General features: G+C 49.0%; 1 protein-coding gene across 8 annotated transcripts in view; it reads left to right on the top strand.

Moving 5' to 3' along the window:
- Positions 1 to 20,664, top strand: part of AFF3 (AF4/FMR2 family member 3) — a 612,117-nt gene that overhangs the window by 550,708 nt on the left and 40,745 nt on the right. For all 8 annotated transcript variants that reach the window (XM_043918598.1, XM_043918593.1, XM_043918592.1 and 5 more), the window contains 3 exons: positions 4,929 to 5,112; positions 12,546 to 13,643; positions 18,790 to 18,914. In XM_043918598.1, coding sequence (XP_043774533.1) covers positions 4,929 to 5,112; positions 12,546 to 13,643; positions 18,790 to 18,914 — 1,407 coding nt within the window. The remainder of the gene's footprint in view (positions 1 to 4,928; positions 5,113 to 12,545; positions 13,644 to 18,789; positions 18,915 to 20,664) is intronic.

A 20,664-nucleotide genomic window follows, 5' to 3' on the forward strand; every position in this document is an offset into this window, starting at 1 on the left:
GCAAATGTACCCAGGTTGTCAAAGTGATGAGATTTATTATAGCTGAGGTTTGGGGATGGACCCATTGAGGAATTGCCAGAAATTTAATTAAGGCCAGACCATGAAGAGCTTCAGAAGCCATGTTTAATGCAAGACTTGTTCCTAGAGGCGTTACAGAGGTTTGTTGCTGTTCAGTCGCTCAGTCGTGTCTGACTCTTTGCGACCCCATGGACTGCAGCACGCCAGGTTTCCCTTCCTTCACCAGCTCCCGGAGCTTGCTCAAACTCATGTCCATCAAGTTGGCGATGCCATCCAACCACCTCATCCTCTGTCATCCCCTTCTCCTCCTGCCTTCAATCTTTCCCAGCATCAGAGCTAACAAAAACTTTTAGTACAAGACCAACAGTCTTATCAGTTTCATATTCTGGAAGATAATTCCAGCAACAGCAGACCTCCTCAGGCCAGCCTTTCCACGTTCACCTCTCCTAATGTGGTTATCGGAGCTTCCCTGGTAGCTCAGCGGTGACGAGTCCACCTGCCAGTGAAGGAGAATCGGGTTCCATCCCTGAGTCAGGAAGACTCCCCTGGAGAAGGAAATGACAACCCACTCCAGTATTCTCGCCTGGGAAATCCCAAGGACAGAGGAGCTGGGCAGGCTATAGTCCATGCATTCACAAAAGAGTCAGGTACAACTAAGCAACTAAACAACAGTGTGGTTATAGTTTTAGATCAATTGGTATCCATAGAGACACCATCAGTAAAGGAGGACCAACGCCAGGGCACTGATGACGGTTTAGAGATCAAGCGTGTGTTAGTTCTTACAGAATGCTGAGTGAGAAGGAGCGGGACCTCTCCTAAACTATTATCCTTCAACCCATCTCAACGGCATGCTGGGCATCACAGAGACCCACACAGAGCCCAGCAGGCACAGAGCCAGCCTCCACGTTCCTTGTTAGTTCAAAGCTCATGAACGACTTTGGATATTTATCCAGGCCCCACAGTACCCTTGGCAGGAGGACCTGTGCTGTGAGATCTAGGCATCTGGGGTCCAGATCTCGTCTCTGACCGTCTGTACTCAGACTCAGCCCAGGCCAGATTCAGTCGCTGCAGCCAAAGGAAGGGGCACGACAGGCAGTTTGTTTAGAGTGAATCTAAGACACCCCAAGTGGGTATTTGGTCTCAGCCACTTCACAAAGCAGGCAAAACATTTCTTGAAATAAAAATACCAAAAGGAAATAAACCATCCAGGGGAGAACTGGGCTTACATTACATAGCAAATGAAATTTTGAATACGTTTAAAGACATTCTCTTCAAGGAGAGGTATTAACACTGGAGAAGCATGAGAGGGGCTGAAACCCCCTTACTTGTTTTTGTTGTTTTTTTTTTTTAAATAGAGAAGAGAGATTGTTTTTCTTGTTTGGTTGCTAAGTCATGTCTGACTCTTTGCGACCGCATGGACTGCAGCACGCCAGGTTCCTCTGTCCCTCACTGTCTCCCAGAGTTTGCTCAGATTCATGTCCATTGAGTTGGTGATGCTATCCAACCATCTCATCCTTTGTCACCCCCTCCTCCCTTGCCTCCATCTTTCCCAGTATCAGGGTATTTTCCAATGAGTTTGTAACCTTTTTGAGAGGTTAAATCCTTTTTTTTTCTATTGATTTTTTTCATTCAGTAGTCACATATGATCACTTATGTCCCAGGCACTGTGTGAAGTTCGTTGACACAAAGGCTTTTATTCCATGATCTCAGTAATATCTTCACGTCCACAAGTTTTCAAAGGCACCACGATCCAGAAATGGCATAGGGTCCAAGAACTCTCCTAAAAGTTGTCCAATGCTGTGTCATCACCGACAGTCGATCCATGTTATCATTTCAGGAAAAAGTTACTTTTTAACTTAAGTTGAAAAAACTGTTAATGTCTCTGGTATGGAAACATGACAACTAGTCAGCACACTAAAATTCACAGTTTGCAGTTTTAAATATATAAAGCCTGAAGTCTTCTTGCAGGAGGGTATGCTCAATATGTCTTTTTCCAGCTTCTACTCCAAAGAGCTTCTCTGGTTTAAGTGAGTCCATCCTTCTCTTGCATCTGCCTGCAATGCAGGAGACCCGGGTTTGATTCCTGGATCAGGAAGATCCCCTAGAGAAGGAAATGCAATGCACTCCAGTATTCTTGCTTGGAGAATCCCATGGACAGAAGAGTCTGGCAGGCTACAGTCCATGGGGTGATAAGAGTAGGACATGACTGAGCGACTAAACCACCACTATCCTAATTCTCATCTGCTGTGATGACCATCCCCGGCTTCTTTATTCTGCTACCCTGGCTGCCACCGTGGCTTCCACTTATCAAAGACGGTCACTACACTGAGTCTGAAATGACCAGCATTCCCCAGTGGCCCCCAAAAAGGCTAGTTAGTGGAGCAGGTTTTATGGAGGTCAGGGCAGTTACCTTAATCCAACAACCGAAGCTTCCAGAGCCCTTGCAGACAGGCCTGCCTCCATCCTTGATATGGATTATTATATCAAAAGCCATGCAGTCTCTACCCAGACCACGGAAACACGGATGTATTCAGTCCTGACCCCAGAGGCAACAAGAGCCTCACAGCCCTTCAAAGCAAGGCAGGAAGAAAACCTAAAATTCTTGGCTCTCCCGACTGTTTCAAAAGCAAATAATAGTTATGCCAGTAAAACTGTCATTTTAAGTGAATTTCCTAATATAAGGAAGGAAAACATAAAACTCTTAAGGCTTTTCTGCCAATCTGATTCAGATCAGAGACTGTCTCCCTGGGCTAGTGGGTCTCATTACGACAGGACAGCAGTCATAAAGGAAGGCGGCACAGTAACTGTTTAATGGACATTTTCCCAGAAATTAAAGGGCCGCTCCTCAAAAGACAGCCACTTCGTGGTGCAGGCCCCGGGGAACTCCACACACGTTGCTGCCTCCGCTGCAAACACAACACCAGGTGCACACAGCGCCAGCCTCTCACGTCCTTTGTTGTGGGGATGAAAGCAGGAGAATGTACTGCCTGGTGATCAAAGCCTTTGACCATCATATAAAACCAATCAAAATGCTCTCTGTTTCTCTTAATTTCCTGGACTTCAGCAGATGTCATTCCAGAGTGTGGCAGGCAGACAAATCTCTTTCCTCCAATGTGTGTTCTTTGGCTTTGGGGAGTTTTTAGGTTTGGGTTTGTGTTGGTTTGGGTTTGGGAAGGTTTTTGGCTTTTTGGAGTTTTTCCCCAGTGTTTTGGGGACCTACTGACAAACCGTTAACATGGATCCCAAACGTTCATGTTCAGTTCAGGATCTAACAGCCTTTTTTTAATGATTCCATTGATAGTAGTCATTTTGACTCGGCCCCTAGGAAAAATGGATTTTAATTCATAAGGGAAGAAAGAAATATTATAACCCTTTGATCGCTAACCGCTTCTTCCCAGCCTCTGTCTAAAGATCCAGGATTCCTCACTCAACACCGGAACAAATAGCAGGCTGGGAAAGGAATCATTTTAGCTCAGGCAAGGTGTCGAGCCGCAGATGCCTGACAGTGAAGAATTTTGTCAGACTGTTTGGGTACAGACCGTGACACTGGCAGAAGAAATAAAAACCCCTGGGGAAGCTTATGTTCAAACTCCCCTTTTCCTTAAACCTGCAATTCAGAACAGTGCTTTGATTTGTAGGTCCACCCGGCAAGATCATTTCTTGTCTTATCATTCTTCTGAAAAGCAAGATCCCAATGCATTTTAGCCCCCTCCCCCGGCCCCTCCACTGAGGATTTATGGGACTCTGTCCCGCAGCAAAGCATTTGTCAAAGATCTAAGGGGCGGGTGGGAAGGATCCTTTACCTTGCCCTAGCTGCTTTTGCACTTGAGACCATAAACTCTGACGAGCTCACTTGCATGCAGTCCTGTTGAAATGGTGGTCACAAGTGGGAGAAGCAAGCCGATATGTGCTGACTCAACATTAAAAACGTAGTCACTGCATTTTCTGGGTTTAGAGTTTGACCTCAAAAAGGACAGTCAGGTGTGTTTCAATGCAATTAATAACGGACACTGAAGATGTTGGCTATTTTGTGAGTACCAGAACTTTCTTTATGGCTCACTGTTTGGGTGGATGTGTGTTATTTGCATTTTTGTGGTTAATTAATTGCCATGAGGAGTATCCCTGTTTGCTGTTCTTTTTGAGTTTCTAATTTGAGTATAGAACTTTCTGGCAGATTTCAGCGTGGATATGAACATCAAGTATAATTTGAAGTGGTATTGCTCTATGCCACTGCACTGGAGTTGAATTTTAAAGTGAGAATAAATAAAAACTGTGTGAGTGAGGGATCTCCAGTTTTCTAATAGAAGGCTCAAAGGAAAAGTACTGTTTAGACAGCAGCCCAGCTGCGGTAAAGACGACAGCACTGGAGTCTATGGGTGGGGAGAGGTAGGAAGCCAGACAGCTTGGTCGGTCCCTCTGTGTCTGGAACCTTCCAGCAGGCCGTGAAAGCACAGAGCAGGACACTGCGCCCTTCCTCACAGCCCACTTCCTAAAATAAAGCAAACAGACCTTTTCGTTCTGCAAGGTATTTCAAGCATTTTGGATTTCCTGGCTTTTTTGGTCGATGATTGGAATCGGGGATGCATTTGAAAAGCCATTCCCAGAAACAGCAGCAAAACAGGGACAGTCCTCTTGCAGCGACGTCACCTCCTTTTCTGAAATGGGCACACAGGCCAGTCCCACCACCCGGTGCCCGACGACCAGGTGGCACCAGCCTTCACTCCCAGTGTTATTTCTGTGCCTCCGTTGTCTTAACCAGGAGGCCGCTGTGACCTTGACGGAGGCTCTGCCGGCTCCGTCCGGGCGACGGCCGGCAGACGTGCGGCCCCGCGCCGCCGGGGCCCGCTCAGCGGCGCTTCCGCGTGTGCTCACTCGGCTTCCCTTCCCTCTCTCTCCGCGCGGGCGGGCAGTGCCGGACTCCAGCCGGCCGACGGCAGGGCCTCCGCGCCCTCGAGCAAGGGCAGCAGCAGCGGCAGCAGCAGCGGAAGCAGCTCCTCCAGCGACTCGGAGACCAGCTCGGGGTCCGACTCGGAGACGGAGAGCAGTTCCAGCGAGAGCGAGGGCGGCAAGCCTGCCCACTTCTCCAGTCCCGAGGTGAGTGCCTGCGGGCTCTTCTCCCCCGGGGAGCACTGTCGGGCCTCCTCCCAGTGTGGCTCTCACACCTCCCGCTCCCCCAGCCTCCGCGGCCTGCAAGCTGCCCTGACCCGTACAGGCCACCACTCCCAGGCAGCCTGCCAGGGTTGACTGGGGCTCATTTCCCCCGACCTCCTCCTCAAAGTGCTCCTAGCTACAGAGCTTCCTTTGAGATCTAAAAACTTCATCTCTTACAGTCCGAAAATCTCTATCTTGACTTCCAGAACTTTACAAACATGCTGTAAACATCGCTGACTGGAAATAACCTGAGGATTGGGGTCAGCGAGGCAATAAGCAGATAGGGCAGCTCCAACCTGAAGTGTGAGCCCTTGTAAATCATGGAGAAAGGAGTTTTGTGGATTAGACATGGCTAGAATCTTACCTTTTTGCAGTTTGTCACAGATTAGGAGAACACGGGATATAAGTATAAATAAAACCTTTTTAACTGTGTTTTCTTTGTGAAAATATACAGAGAAAAATTAGCATGAACCTGAAAATAATAATGAAAGCTTTTATAGGTATGATGAGTATCTATGTGGAAGTATCTATGAGTATCTATGTGTGGAAGATTTAGGTGCCTCATATAAAAATATGATACTGTCCCGATAAAAGCCATTGCTATTTCTACTTTAAAGGGGAAAATTAAATAGTAATTCAGAGCATGGATCCTGGAGAGAGGACTGAGTACACACTTGTCCAGTTTCTGGATTGGTAAGGGTAGACTTTGATTTCTAAAGAAGGAATAAAATAGACTTCTTCTTAAGTGTATAGACAGTTCACATTACTGAGGGTCATAGGATTTTTTTTTTTTTTTAACCTGCAACCCTCTGTATCACTGCGGGGCCCAAATTTCTAAATAAGCTCTAAAATGAAAACAAACCCACATGTGCAAACCTTGATGGTGAAAAGAGAGCACCTTTAAGGGCCAGCCAGCCTCACATTTCCAGTTTGTGTGCCTCTGTTATCTCTCTCTCCCTCCATCTCTCTTGATCTGTCTATCTAGTGATCTCTATCTTCCCGTATAAGTAAGGGAAAGGCCCTTAGCAACATTAACCTATAAAAGCTACATGTTGATATAACCCTGACTTCCCCCAGAAGCTAAATTATTCCTTCTCCATCATTTCATTCATTCATCTGTTCATTCACTCATTTATGGTTTTCCAACAAATATTTACTGAGTCTCTGCCACAGATTGGCCCTGGGAGACAGCAATGATCTGACAAAGAAGATTCCTGCCTATACAGACCTGATATTCTAATGAAAATAATTTGAAACAAACAAGCAAAAAAAAAAAAAAAACCAGAGCCAGCTTTATGATCTAGTTTGTTGAAAAACTCCAGAATATGCAGTAGAAGAACTGTGTTTCAGGGACATTGAAAGGGCCAAGGGGGACAGTGGCGGTGGATTAAAAGCCTTAGGGTCTGTGAATGAGAGCCCCCATCCCCAGCTCTTCGTGACTTTGAAGGTTAAATTCAGGAATGTTGAATATTATTTGCATGTTGAAATGTGACTCCTGGAGTTTCTAGATGAGGTTTAAACCAGCCTCAGAGAAGCACACTTAAAAAGGGCTCTGAGCAGACTCCCTCCAAATGTCACTGAAATAATCACAAAGACCCAAACTTCTTAGTGATGAAAAGAAGCACTTGTCGTTTCTTCCAGCAGCTATCAGAGCCCTCAGCCGAGAAGGAGGAGGAGGAGGAAGGGAATCTGCTAACACAGGCCTTAGAGTTTAAGTTGCCTGAGGCCGAGGGTAGGTTTCAACTTCTGGCTTCTCCTTGCGGAGGGAGTGCAGAAGTGACAGGTGTCGCAACAGAGCATGTGACTTCTCTCTGCTGGAAAGGGATGTATTCCTTAGAATAAAAGTAAGGGGTTTGGGGCTTGTTTTCTTCTTTTGTAACATTTTTTCCCAAGACGACTACAGACACACGCCCTTCAGAAATACAAGGAGGGAATTCCCTGGTGGTCCAGTGGTTAGGATTCCGTGCACTCCCAAGGACATTGTGGGTTCAGTGTCTCATCGGGGAACTAAGATCCCACAAGCCATGTGGCATGGCCAAAAATGTTATTTTTAATTAAAAAAAAAAAAAAAGAATTACAATGAGTTTGCAGAATGAACATTGAAAAGAGGGGAAAGAAGCATTACGGGCCGACTCTATGGCAGCCCTGCTCTCCTCTGCCCTGAGCTGGCCCAGGTCCCCTGAGAGAGAGCAGGGAGACCCGTTTCCCTGTCCCCACAGGACCACCCAGCTCTTCATAGCCACACACCTCCCATTCCACCACAGAGACCTGCTCCTGCTGCTTTGCAGCAAAACATATCTGGCCCTCTTTCCCCTCCCAGAAATGTTCTGATATGAGAGCAGGAGACCCTCATGATGTCCCAAGACACCTGCATTCCCCCTTCCCCCCGCAACGTGCCAGCACTGGGCACCTGCTTGGCTCTCCTGAGTCTCATCCAAGCTGTGTTTCTGGCCCTGGTGGTAGAAAGCCACTGCCTTTCACACGCATCACCATGGAATGAAACCCCTTGTCTGCAAGCGGGCATGGAAGAGACACTGGATTCAGTGTTTCCATTGCTGAAGATCCCATGTCTGTGGCCTGAGGTTTGCTTGCTTGTCAGCAGACTAATTTTTTTCATTTGAGTTCTTTTTTCTTTCTTGGTCTGGGACATCCCCTATACCAGAGCTTGACCAGGGAGCAGGAAGGGGTTGGGGGGGGCGCTTTGCCCTCCATTAGCACATTTAGAGCAGCACACAGGGCTCCTTAGACCAGTGTTCGAAGTAAAGGGATGACTTGCTATGTGGACAAGAAAGAGACTGGTCATAGGGCTTTATTTTTATTTGACTGCACAGGGTCATAGTTGAGGCATGTGGGATCTTTAGCTGTGGCATGGGAGCTCTTAGTTGCAGCAGGTAGGACCTAGTTCTCTGACCAGGGATCAAACCTGGTCCCCCTGCATTGGGAGCACAGAGTCTTATCCACTGGGCCACCAGGGCAGTCCCTGGTCACAGGGTTTTGAGAAGAGCCAGGATAAAGTAGGTTCCACCCGTTTCTCTACTGCAGGGCATCACTCAGCCCTCAACATCACTCATGTAGACAGTGTTCTCCATTGTGGCGTTTCCCAGATATGTCCGACCATGGTAGGCTTTCTTCATGGGCTAAAAACACATTTTGGAAAATGCTGCCCTAGATCATTCTTGAAAATCTTCAAAAATACAAGTTATTCATGGATTCAACAAGCTTCTCCTTAATTAGGCATCTATGGGGTATGTGGCAGTGGGTGCTCTGAAGGTTGTAGATGAAATAGAGACTAGAGTATACCCTGGAGAGCTTGTGCATGAATCAGAGGGAAGATTGATCAGAGAGGAGAGTCCTGGCTGGGAATACACACTGCAAGCCAGCAGACAAGCAAAAGCGCTGGGCAGAACCCCACTGGATGGCTCAGACAGTAAACCAGAGCCAGCAGCCTGCCAGGCAAGGAGCTCCACGCCCCAAGTCTGCCCTCCTCCTGCCACCTAATTCTTGGCTGTTTAAATTTCCTTGGCCACAGTTTTATCCCCCCAAATGGCAGATGATCTCACACTGTCTAATCTGTGAGGTTTTTCTGAGGAGTAAGTGACAAACAGGGAGTGACAGCTCATTGTGAGTCATTGGTGGCAACCGGGTCATAGCAAGCTGCCCCTCACCTACTGGGTCCTGCGAGGGATACAAAGAAGCAGAAACCTGGCCTCTGCCGGAAAGCAGTGTTTGTCTTTGCTGAAGACACAGATTCATATACATGAAACAGATGTGGATATCAAAAGATGATGCCGTTGAGGATAATGGAAGGCAACAGGTATTATCTGGAGAGTTAGTGGTGTCTTCTCCAAAAGTCAGATCAAATTCTATCATTTGAAGACCTAACATTTCTCAAATGAAACAAGGTCCCCTTTGCATGAGGCTTCCCCAGAGAGTAATGGGAGCTTAGGCAACACAACAGGGAAGGGAATCGGATCTCTCAGCTTTGACAAGCGTGGGTTTAGTCTTGCTGGTGCCTGGTAGCTCTGCAGCTTTTATAACCTCTCTGAGCCTCATCTAAAAACTAAGGGTGATAGTACCTCTGATCTATGGATTAAATGAGATGATACATGTAATATGGGAGCACACTGTGGGTGTTCCAGCAATGAAAGATGCCTGTAAGATGATGGCTGCCTGAGGAGTTTGGATTTTGTTCAAGAGGCAAGAGGAGGTCATTGTAGATCCTTGAGAAAGGGAATGTGATTTAGCAATGTATTGAAAATGGTCCTGATTTCTTTGGCTGTGGAGAGCAGAAAAATGACTCTGTGGCACGTAGGGCAGCGGGCCCTTACCCCATTGATTAAATCCTCCCCTCGCTGTGAAGACTCCTACCAGGGAGTTTTAGTAGGAGTCTCACTGTAAGCTGCTGTGTTTTGGCTCCAGGCAAGCATCTGTGCTCTCACATGTAAGAGATGTGAGGCGTGGAAGGCTCAGGACGGTGGGGATGAGGATGACCTGGGGGGTGAGGGGAGGGCAGGTGGTAAGTGGCGGATGCTGCCATAAATGTGTCCACCCTGGCCAGTGTGCGTCCCCATCTGCAAGGCGCCTTCAGCGTCCATTCACATTACTGGGCCCCGTTTATCTGGGGAAGCTGAAGAACAGAAGTCACTGACCCAGCCAGGGGTCAGAGAGAAATGGGCCTGGGGAGGAGACAGCCCAAAGCCATAAATGTGTCTGCCACCAAATTAGCCTTCAGGGGACTTCCCTGGTGGTCCAGTAACTAAGACTCCGAGCTCCCAATGCAGGGAGCTGGGGTTCAATCCCTGGTCACAGAACTAGATCCCACATGCCGCAACTAAGCATTCGAATGCCCCAGCTGGAGATCCCGCATGCCACAACAAAAATCGAAGCTCCCGAGTGCTGCAACTAAGACCTGGTGCAGCCAAAGTGGATAAATAAATACATTTGTTTAAAGCAGCCTTTGGTCACCCTCAGCTGACCTCAGGGCGGGCGAGAGTTCCACAAAGAAGGAAGTTGGCAAAGAAGGAAGCCATTCTGTGTCCTGCTTCCCTGCTTCCTCTGTCACTTCACTGTTGCAGGAAGGGCCGGGTCAGGTGGGCTCTGCAGGTTCCATTGTTCCCTGTCTCTGGAGGTGCCACATTAAAGCAAGGTCAGAATTTACAAAATAAAACTCAGGGGCCCAAAAAAAGATTTTATCATTTTGTTTTTTTGCCTCTTGTTCAGGAGCCCTGGTCCGATGGGTGGCATGAAAGCAAATACAGCAGAACATCAAGTCAGAGTCCAGACTCCCTATCAGGGTCATGAGAGAGCCCCCTTCCACACTTGTATCCCGTGGGGATGCTCCCCCACCCTCATGGCCCCAGGAGCAGGGCCTGGGATCCCCGTGCTGGCCTCCACTGAAATGCCTCACAAGGAGACTCCCACTAAGATTTCCCGGAGGGCGCCTTCACAGCAAAGGGAGGATTTAATCATTGGAGTGATCACTGATGTGCTGCCGGGTCATTTTCTGCTTACGGTCACTGTCGCTCCCAGTCCCTGCACACTGTGTGCTGCGGTTCCCTGAAGTGTAGCTGGTCTCGTCTGTTTGGAGGGAACCAGTAGAATGTCCACAGTCCCTACCACAGGTCCAGTGCCCGCTGTCCACACTCTGTGGCCTCTTCATCCTGGCCCCAGGCCCTGCTGGCCCATTAAAGGCTTCCCGTCTCCCTGAGCTGTGCCCCAGACTCAACCAGGACCCCTGGGTCTAAAGCACTGCCGGCCCTCCTTGCACTTCGCCGCCCTGCCACTGGATCCTTTCTGCATGAGGCTGTGCCCCAAGTTCTGCTCTTAACACCAACCTCTTTGTTGAAAACCAAATCTTGGCACCTAAAAGCAAGTATTCAGAAGTTATGATGTTAAAGAACAGTGTTTTTCTCCTGCAAGGGAGCCTGACTTGCTCTGGGCTTTAACAAACCAACATGAAATGCAAAGCTAAGCCATTCCTCTTTATTCTAGGAGGTATCTAATTCCACCACCCCCACCTCACCCAGTCATCAGAAGCCATGAATTTATAGAGTGGAGGACATAGGGAAGGAAACACACATCATCTTAATCATGCCAAAATTTTTCCCCATTTCACAAATTAAAACTCACAAATTAAAAACATTCTAGCTAAAGTTCTATGGGGCTTCCCTGGTAGCTCAGCAGTCAAAAATCCACCTGCAATGCAGGAGACGTGGGTTCAATACCTGGGTCAGGAAAACCCCCTGGAGAAAGAACTGGGAAATCCCATGGACAGAGAAGCCTGGCCGGCTACAGTCCATGGGGTTGCCAAAAAGTCAGACATGACTTCGCAACTAAACAACAACAAAGTTCTGTACTTATCAATATATATCTCTTTTCTACTAATAATCAGAGAGGCTGGATAAATGGACTTTTATTAGAAATCAACATTTACTCCCTGTAAGAGAATCAGTTCTTAACCTTTCAATAAGACATAGATCCCTAGAGAGGTAAATGCAAACTATGACCCTATCTCCCAAAAATGTGTCTAAATGACCTTTGACATTCTGTTACAGGGCATTCACTGGCCTCCACCCTCCCCCAGAGCCAATCTGTGGGTCAGAGTTTAAGACCTGGAATGCCCAGGATTTTCTCTAATTTAGCAAAACTGTTTACAGGAGAGGTTTTCATTATCACCTCCTCGTCTGTAACATTTCAGGCAAAGTGTAATGGAGGCGGGTTGAGGATGGACGAACCAAGTCCAGCAGGGTCCACTCGGCCCCCTTTTCTAATTTCTCCCCAAATTACAAGTCTCACCAAAAAAGTGTGCACTTCAACACTCAAGGTCTCCTAACTACACCCCAGGTAACTTTCATGGGCTCTCAAGTTTATGCATGTCTGTATAAATACAAAAAATATACACCGTGTAACACTCAAAAGTGCTGGAAATGGGTCCTATTGAGGAATAGTGTGTCCTCTCACTTCTCAAACTGCTGCCCTGGCATTTCAGTGTGGGGGGCCAGGAAAGTGTTAGTCGCTCAGTCATGTCCCAGTCGTTACAACCCCGCGGACTGTAGCCTGCCAGGCTCCTCTGTCCATGGAGTTCTGCAGGCGAGAATGCTGGAGTGGGTAGCCATTCCCTTCTCCAGGGGGCCTTCCCCGCCCAGGGATCGAACCCGGGTCTCCTGCACTGGCAGGTAGGTGCTTCACCCTCTGAGCCGCCTGGGAAGCCCCGTGGGTGGACACACCCACTGCTTCCATGATCCTTGGGTTTCCAGCCCATCAGGTTTCTGCTCACACACCTAGAGGAGCAGCAAGTCAAGAGAAAAACAGCCAGGTGCGTTTAAGTGAGTCTGTCCTAAACGATGTTTTGTTTGTTGCGGGTTTTCTGCTTTTAGGCGGAACCAGCGTCCTCTAACAAATGGCAGCTGGATAAATGGCTAAACAAAGTGAATCACCACAAGCCGCCTGTCCTGATCCAAAATGAAAGCCACCACGGGCCGGAGAGCAGTGAGTACTACACCCCAGTGAAGGAGGACACGCAGGACTGCGGGAAGCTCCCCGACGTCTGCCCGCCCGGCCTGAGAGACAAGGACATCAAGGGCGCCTGCAAGGAGGAGCAGAGGCCGAGGACCGCGAACAAGGCCCCGGGCAGCAAGGGGGTGAAGCAGAAGTCCCCGCCCGCGGCCGTGGCCGTGGCCGTGACCGCCGCCGCCGCCCCGCCGCCCGCGGTGCCTGGCGCGCCCGCCGAGAGCGCACCCGCGCCTGCCCGGAGGTCCGCGGGCAAGAAGCCCGCCCGGCGCACCGAGAGGACCTCGGCCGGCGACAGCGGCCCCCGGCCCGAGGAGCCCGTGGCTGCCGAGGCGCTGGGGGCGAGCGCGGGGCTTCCCCCGGAGCCCCCCAAGCCCCGGCCTTGCGGCAACAGCAGGACCAACCACCGCAAGGAGCTGCGCTCGGCCGTGACCTGCGAGAAGCGCCGCACGCGGGGGCTGAGCCGGATCGTCCCGAAATCCAAGGAGTTCATCGAGACGGAGTCGTCCTCTTCGTCCTCCTCCTCGGACTCGGACCTGGAGTCGGAGCAGGAGGACTACCCTCTGTCCAAGGCCGTGGCCGCCGCTGCCGCCGCCGCCTCCGGGAACGACCCGAGGCTGAAGGAGGCTCCCAGCAGCATCAGCGGCGGCGGCCCCCGCGCTCCCGTGGGCTCCATCAACGCCAGGACCACCAGCGACATTGCCAAGGAGCTGGAGGAGCAGTTCTACACACTGGTCCCCTTCGGCCGCAACGAGCTTCTCTCCCCGTTGAAGGACAGTGACGAGGTCCGGTCACTCTGGGTCAAAATTGACCTGACACTTCTGTCCAGGATCCCGGAACACCTGCCCCAGGAGCCGGGGGTCTTGAGTGCTCCAGCGGCCAAGGACTCTGAGAGCGCACCCCCGAGCCACGCATCCGAGGCGCCCGTGGAAAAGACCTTGCCAAAATCCAAGAGGAAACGCAAGGTAGGCCTGGAAACCGGAGGGGCTGAAGGCACAGAGGGAGGGAGGGCCCTCCCCGAACTTGTGGGCAGGTCCACTGGTCTGGGATGTTCCAGGAGCAGGAGTTTATGTGTCCTTCTTCAGCAAACGTTCATAAAGCACTTTACATGTGCAGATACCGATGTAAGTGCATAGGGGCCTGCTAAGTCGCTTCAGTCCTGTCTGACATTCTGCAACCCTATGGACTGTAGCCCACTAGGCTCCTCTGTCCATGGGATTCTCCAGGCAAGAATACTGAAGTGAGTTGCCATGCCCTCCTCCAGGGCATCTTCCCAACCTGGGATCGAACCCATGTCTCCTGCATTGCAGGCGGATTCTTTACCATCTGAGCCACCAGGGAAGCCCAGTGTAAGTCCTTGACACATATTAACTAAACATCTTAGAACTGCCCATTGTGGGACGACCAGCTATTATTCCCATGTGATAGATAATTAAGGCCTGTCCCACCGCATGTGGAAGTAGGCAATTGGGAAATGTTCACTGAGTGTCTTCAGGGAATGAGCTAGAGGCTGGACCAGTGAGGAAAACTTAACACGGGTGAACCCCATTCTTTGCTGGAAGAGGTGGGGTCATTCATTGACTTAAGAAGCCAGCTGCCTCATAGAGTTGAGAAAGGCTGTGACTAGGGTGAGGCATGAATATGGAAGTGACCAGTGGGGATCGTGGGCAACAGGACCCCAGAAGGGGACCCCAGCCTGTGGCATGGGAGCCATAGGCTGGTGCTCCCCATGGTGTTGATCAGGACTTTGTGGTGGAGACAAGCTGGGAACAGGGCCCTAAGCAGGAGGGACTTTTGAGTACTCAGAGGATTCACTGCCAAAGCTGGGAAGCCAGCTGAACAGAGAGGGATTGAACAGAGTGAAGCGAGCAGGGACTTAAATGCAGGGAGAGCTGGACAAGGGTCCAGAAGTAGACCCAAACACTTGGCCATTCAGGTGTTTCTAAAAAATTTCTGAGCACAAGAATCACTTAATCATAATTTAAAACCAGTTCTGAGAATCTTGACCACCTCCTGTTACTACATCTTCAAAAGTAAATAGGACCACAGCAGAAAACACAGTGGGTGACAAACCAGATTATAGTCATCATGGATGGCGCCAAATTTGGGACAAAATCATTCACAACTGTTAACACATGTATATGTCCCCATGAGGGTGCTGAATCATTTATAAAATCCTTACGACATTATCAGGCAAATATTATTATCATACCCCTTTTACAGATGAGGAAACCGAGGCTCAGAGAGCCTCAAGTGACTTGCTGCAGGGTCGTGTAGGTGAGAAAGGACAGAGCTGGGAATGAAGTCAGGTCTCTGGCTGTAGGGTCTCCCAATAAGAAACCAGCCGGAGATTTGTGTAGTACTTTTGCCTCACGGCCCCCGCTCAGAAGACTCCGTGCCCGGAATTTAATGCCTGTGGTTGCCATCTTGGAATTCTCCCTTTTATCTTTGAATCTGTCTTTTGTAAGTGAAGGTGATGGGACAACAGAGCTTGCTTGGTCCCACCTCCTACCCACTTCCCCAGGATGGGTTCTGCCTACCCCGTGGCCCCTTTGCATTCCTGGCCGGGAGCAGCCTCCCCGCTCTGCATCCCCATGCAGGGGGCCGGGGTCAGGATCAGCATCTCCCCACCCTCAATCCAGGCACTGAGGGGTCCCCCAGGAGAGACTCCAGGAGGCCTTGCGGGGGGCGGGGGGGCGTGATGCCTGACTGCACTTCCTCACCCCTCGACCCACAGTTGGCAGGTGACAGAAACCATTTGCTGGGCTGCATGCACGTGCCCAGTCTCAGGCCAGCATGCCTGGCATTCAGGAGAGTCAGCACATGCCAAGTATCCCCATGCTTCAAGAAGCACAATGTAAAACAGCAAATAAACACACTTCTATGACAGGTTAAGAGACCAATTTTAAAAGACAGGAAAGTGTTCCTGACTTTAGTACTTTATAATGTTACTCTTTAACAGCTTTTTTTTTTTTTAGGTATAATTGACATAACATTATATTATTTTCAGTTATACAATATAATGATTCAATATTGTTTTACCTGTGTTGCAAAATGATGACCACAATCAGTCCAGCTAACATCCATCACTATACATAGTTACAAATGTCTTTTTCTCCTTGTGAGAACTTTCAAGATCTCCTAGCTACTTTCAGATGTGTACTGCAGTATTATCACTATACTCACCATGCTGTTTATTAGCACTGCACTGCATCCACATGACTTAACTCACTTTTATAACTGGAGATTTGTACTTTTTTATTTCCTTCACCCCTTCGTTTTGTACCCCCCTGTCCACCCCAGAGTGGTTTGGTTTTGGTTTTCAGATTCCACATTTAAGTGAGATCCTAAGGTCTTTGTCATCTTTGTCATCACAAAGAATCGGACACGACTGAGTGACTAACACACACACATCCCACTCATTTCACTTAGCGTAATGCCCTCCAGGTCCATCCGTGTTGTTGCAAACGGCCAGACTCCCTTCTTCCGTTGCATACATACATATGCCACAATTTCCTTCATCCGTAGCCATTTATGCTGTTTCCTTGTCTTGGCCATTGTAAATAATGCTGCAGTGAACATGGGGGTCTTTTGAAATTAGTGTTTCAGTTTTCTTTGGATAAATACCCAGAAGTGAGATTGCTGGATCATGCAGTCGCTCTATTTTGATTTTTTGAGCAACCTCCATGCTGTTTGCACAGTGGCTGCACCGACAGTGCACTAGGGTTCCTTTTTCTCCACATCCTCACACATGTATTATTTCTAGTCTTTTTGATGACAGCCATTCTAACAGGTGTGAGGTGATATCTCATTGTGGTTTTGATTTGCATTTCCCTGGTGATTAGTGATGCTGAGCATCTTTTCATGTGTCTGTTGACCATCTGTATGTCTTCTCTAGAAAAAATATTTAATCAAATCCTCTGCCTGTTTTTCAATCAGATTTTTTTGTTTGTTTCTTTGTTGTTGAATTGCAAGTGTTCTTTATGTGTTTTGAATATTAACCCCTTCTCAGATATATTATTTGAAAATGTTTTCTTACATTCAGTAGATTGCCTTTTCATTTTATTGATGGTTTTTTTTTTGCCGTGCAGGCTTCCCTGGTGGCTCAGCTGGTAAAGAATCTGCCGAAGACTTGGGTTTAGTCCTTGGGTTGAGAATATTCCCTGGAGAAGGGAATTCTGGCCTGGAGAAGAGTATTCTGGCCTGGAGAGTTCCATGGCCTTTATAGTCCATGGGGACGCAAGGAGTCAGATGCGACTCAGTGACTTTCACTTTGCAGAAACTTTTTAGTTTAACATAGTCCCACTTGTTTATTTTTGCTTTTGTTGCTTTTGCTTTTGGTGTTAAATCCAAGGAAATCAACACCAAGACTGACATCGAGCATCTTCTCCAGCTTTTTCAATAAGGGGCCTAGCCTTTTCATTTTGCACTGAACCCCACAAATCATGCGGTCAGCCCTGACCTCCTAGGGGAACTTGATCAGGTGACCTTCCCGTCTGTGTTTCTTCATTTGTAAACTGGTGACATCTTTACAGGGATGTTGTTAGGTTTAAATGATATAATTTAGTAATACAGGTTGGCTTGCTACACACCTGCCCCTCTTTTCCTTCTGTTTTCCTCTGCATACCCTGCCCTCCTCATTACTTGTCAGATTCATTTATCCATCAACTCCCAGGTGATTAATTGATTAATGAGTAAATCAATCAGTTATCTGGAGATTGATGGATAAATGGACAGGCTGATATAAAGAGAGAGAGGGGTGTTTCAGAGATAGAAATCGATAAACATATAGAGATTGGAAATATATATAGCTATAAGGCATATGTCAATAGAGATGTGCGAAAACAGAGACATGTATAATTCATCATATTCTGTATTTTAGTAATTTTACTATTCGTGCACTTCTTAAATTTAACTTATGCAACTTCATTTGCACTCAGCCCAACACTCAGCTCTCCTCATGAAATCTACTGAATCATACATAGGTGAACATGCATAGAGAAGGGAAAGAGCATTTGCACAGCACTCTTTACTCATCACCTGGCATGTGAAGCCACCAGTTCTGGGTGCAGGAGGTGGGACATCGTATACCTGGCTGCCCAGGGTGCAGAGTCTAGCCCTGCCAGAGCCCTGGGGGCCAGAACTAGGGGGTTCAGAGCTCTGGCTTGGACCCTCCATGGGGCATAGTTTCAACGTGAGCATCTGTGGTCCTTCCTCCAGAGGCTGTGTGACATCCCAGCTAGAAAGAGAAGGTCAGAGTCTTTCTGTCTTCAGTACCAGTGCCCGTCTCCTGGAAACACCACTGAGAGTCCTGAATGTCTCTCTGCTGTGTTGCTGCGATCTCAGCAAAAATACAGCTTGGTTGAGTGCACATGCATCACCCCTGCGTGTGTGCTTGCTAAGTCGCTTCAGTCATGTCTGACTCTTTGTGACCCCATGGACTGTAGCCCACCAGGCTCCTCTGTCCATGGGATTCTCCAGGCAAGAATACTGGAGTGGGTTGCCAGGCCCAGGATTGAACCTGAGTCTGCTCTGTCTCCTGCATTGGGAGGTGGGTTCTTTACCACTGTGCCACCTGGGAGGCCTACATCACACCTATTACACGTCTAAAGTAAATACAGTCGTGGAAAGAAGAATCCAGTCAAACTGCTGTTTTATGAAAAGATCCTTCAAGGCCATGAATTTCAGAAGAAAAGCCTGAGCTTGTCACTGCTCCCACAGCATGAAGCCTGGGACAGGTCGCTTGCTATACCTTGTTTGGGTACCAAGAAATGCCAAAGAAAGGGATGCTGAAGCTGCAGTGAGGCTCCAGAGCAGGTCTTCTTTGGAGGGTAGAATCCAGCCCATTGGTTGAGCAGTTTTCATCTCCTCCTGCACTTTGATCCCGGTGTCAACACTTTTTCCTCTCAGTAAGCTGTCAGTAGTCAAAACGACAGATTTCGTCCTTGTTCGAGGAGGAGCTGACAGGGAACCAAGGCCAGGGCTGAGGGTGTTCCCATCGTGTCGGTGCTCAGGACCTTGTCCAAAGAAGCCCCCTGAGCTGGTGGGATGGGAGCCCACTGTGGTCCCTCGAAATCCAAAGCTGATTGGTTTTTGCTTCTTTCCACGCAGTGCGACAACGAAGACGACTACCGGGAGATCAAGAAGGCCCCGGGAGAGAGGGAGAGCTCCTCACGACTGACCGCCTCTGCCAACAGTGCTTTGCCCGCAAATCATTGCAGCATGAACATCAACAGGTACGTGCACTCCTGCGAAGGCAAGGGCTGGTGGAGGAGTGCCTGGGCCTGAGAGGCACGTGTTTGCAGGGGGAGAGTCAGATTTTTCTTAATGATTTCTCTGCTCTGGGTCTCCAGACCAGGGTTCTTGGACTCCTTAATCAATAGAAATTGATAAGAGGCCAGAGGAGAAATCCAGCCAAGGCTTTGTTGGGGCTCAGGCTGCAGCTTAAAGGAGTGAGGGAAAAGTAACAGTTTCCCTTGCTCTCTCTCTGATGGGGGCAAGCCCATTCCTTAAATGTGAGGAGGGAAGCTGTGGGTCCAGGGGCTGTGCCGGAGGGGGGACTTAGGTGGTCTGCCCACCCCCTTGGTAGTCTTGTGTGCACGGCGCATGCACAGGACCTGCTTTTGCTCCCAGTTCCTCAAAATTGGCAGTTGGGTTTTTGGTCTCTTTGTATCTTGTTGTTCTTAACTTGCTGCACCTGCACCAGCTCACAGTTGTTGTTAGTCCCTCATGCTGCGCTTAGTTGCCCAGTCGTTCCCGACTCTCAGCGACCCCATGGACTGTAGCCCACCAGGATCTCTGTCCATGGGGACTTTCCAAGCAAGAATACTAAAATATGTTGCCATGCCCTCTTCCAGGATATCTTCCCAACCCAGGGATCGAACCCTGGTTCTGCATCGCAAGCAGATTCTTTACCATCTGAGCCACCAGGGAAGGCCTTAGTCCTTTATAATTGCTTTGTACTTTGTTGCTATGAGAGACGTTGCTATGAGAGACATGTGTCCAGGGGCAAGCGCTGAAGCAGAGGATCCCAGGGTCCCAGCCTGTCTCTTGCAGACCTGCTCCCCTTGGTTTAACACAGGGCTTCCCTGGTAGCTCAGCTGGTAAAGAATCCTCCTGCCCTGCAGGAGACCCTGGTTCAATTCCTGGGTTGGGAAAATCCCCTGAAGAAGGGATAGATCACCCACTCCAGTATTCTTGGGCTTCCCCGGCGGCTCAGACAGTAAAGAATCCACCTGCAATGTGGGAGACCTGGGTTTGATCCCTGAACTGGGAAGATCCCCTGGAGGAGGGCATGGCAACCCACTCCAGTATTCTTGCCTGGAGAATCTCCATGGACAGAGGAGCCTGGTGGGCCACGGTCCAAGGGGTCGAAAAGAGTCGAACACAGCTGAGTGACTAAGCACACGTGAGGCTCACCAGCGTGCCTGGGCATGTGACTAAGCATACTCGGGGCTCACCAGCGTGCCTGGGCGTGTGACTAAGCACACTCGAGGCTCACCAGTGTGCCTGGGCGTGCACTCCTTGTCACAGCTCCAGGTGCACCAGCAGTGCTGCTTTGTAACAAAAGACCAGTTACCAGTTACAGAACATTCTATCCTTTCAAAAACACACCCTCCACTCTGGAAATTTAAAAACTGAATTGTGCATGTGTGCTAAGTCACTTCAGCAGTGTCCAACTCTGTGTGACCCATGGACTGTAGCCCACCAGGCTCCTATGTCCATGGGATTTTCTAGGCAAGAATACTGGACTGGATTGTCATGCCCTCCTCCGGGGGATCTCCCAACTCAGGGATCAAACCCAGATCTCTTACGTCTCCTGAATTGGCGGGCAGGTTCTTTATCACTAGTGCCACCTGGGAGACCCAAAAAACTGAATTAAGAGTCATGAGAACGCTAAGCTTATCACTCAGATGTAATAAGCAGACTCTTCATACAACACACCTTTTAAAGATCCTGGCTATGGACTGAATTTGTGGTGATAGA

The sequence above is a fragment of the Cervus elaphus genome, chromosome 11 (genome assembly GCF_910594005.1).
Source record: "Cervus elaphus chromosome 11, mCerEla1.1, whole genome shotgun sequence".
Taxonomy (NCBI): domain Eukaryota; kingdom Metazoa; phylum Chordata; class Mammalia; order Artiodactyla; family Cervidae; genus Cervus; species Cervus elaphus.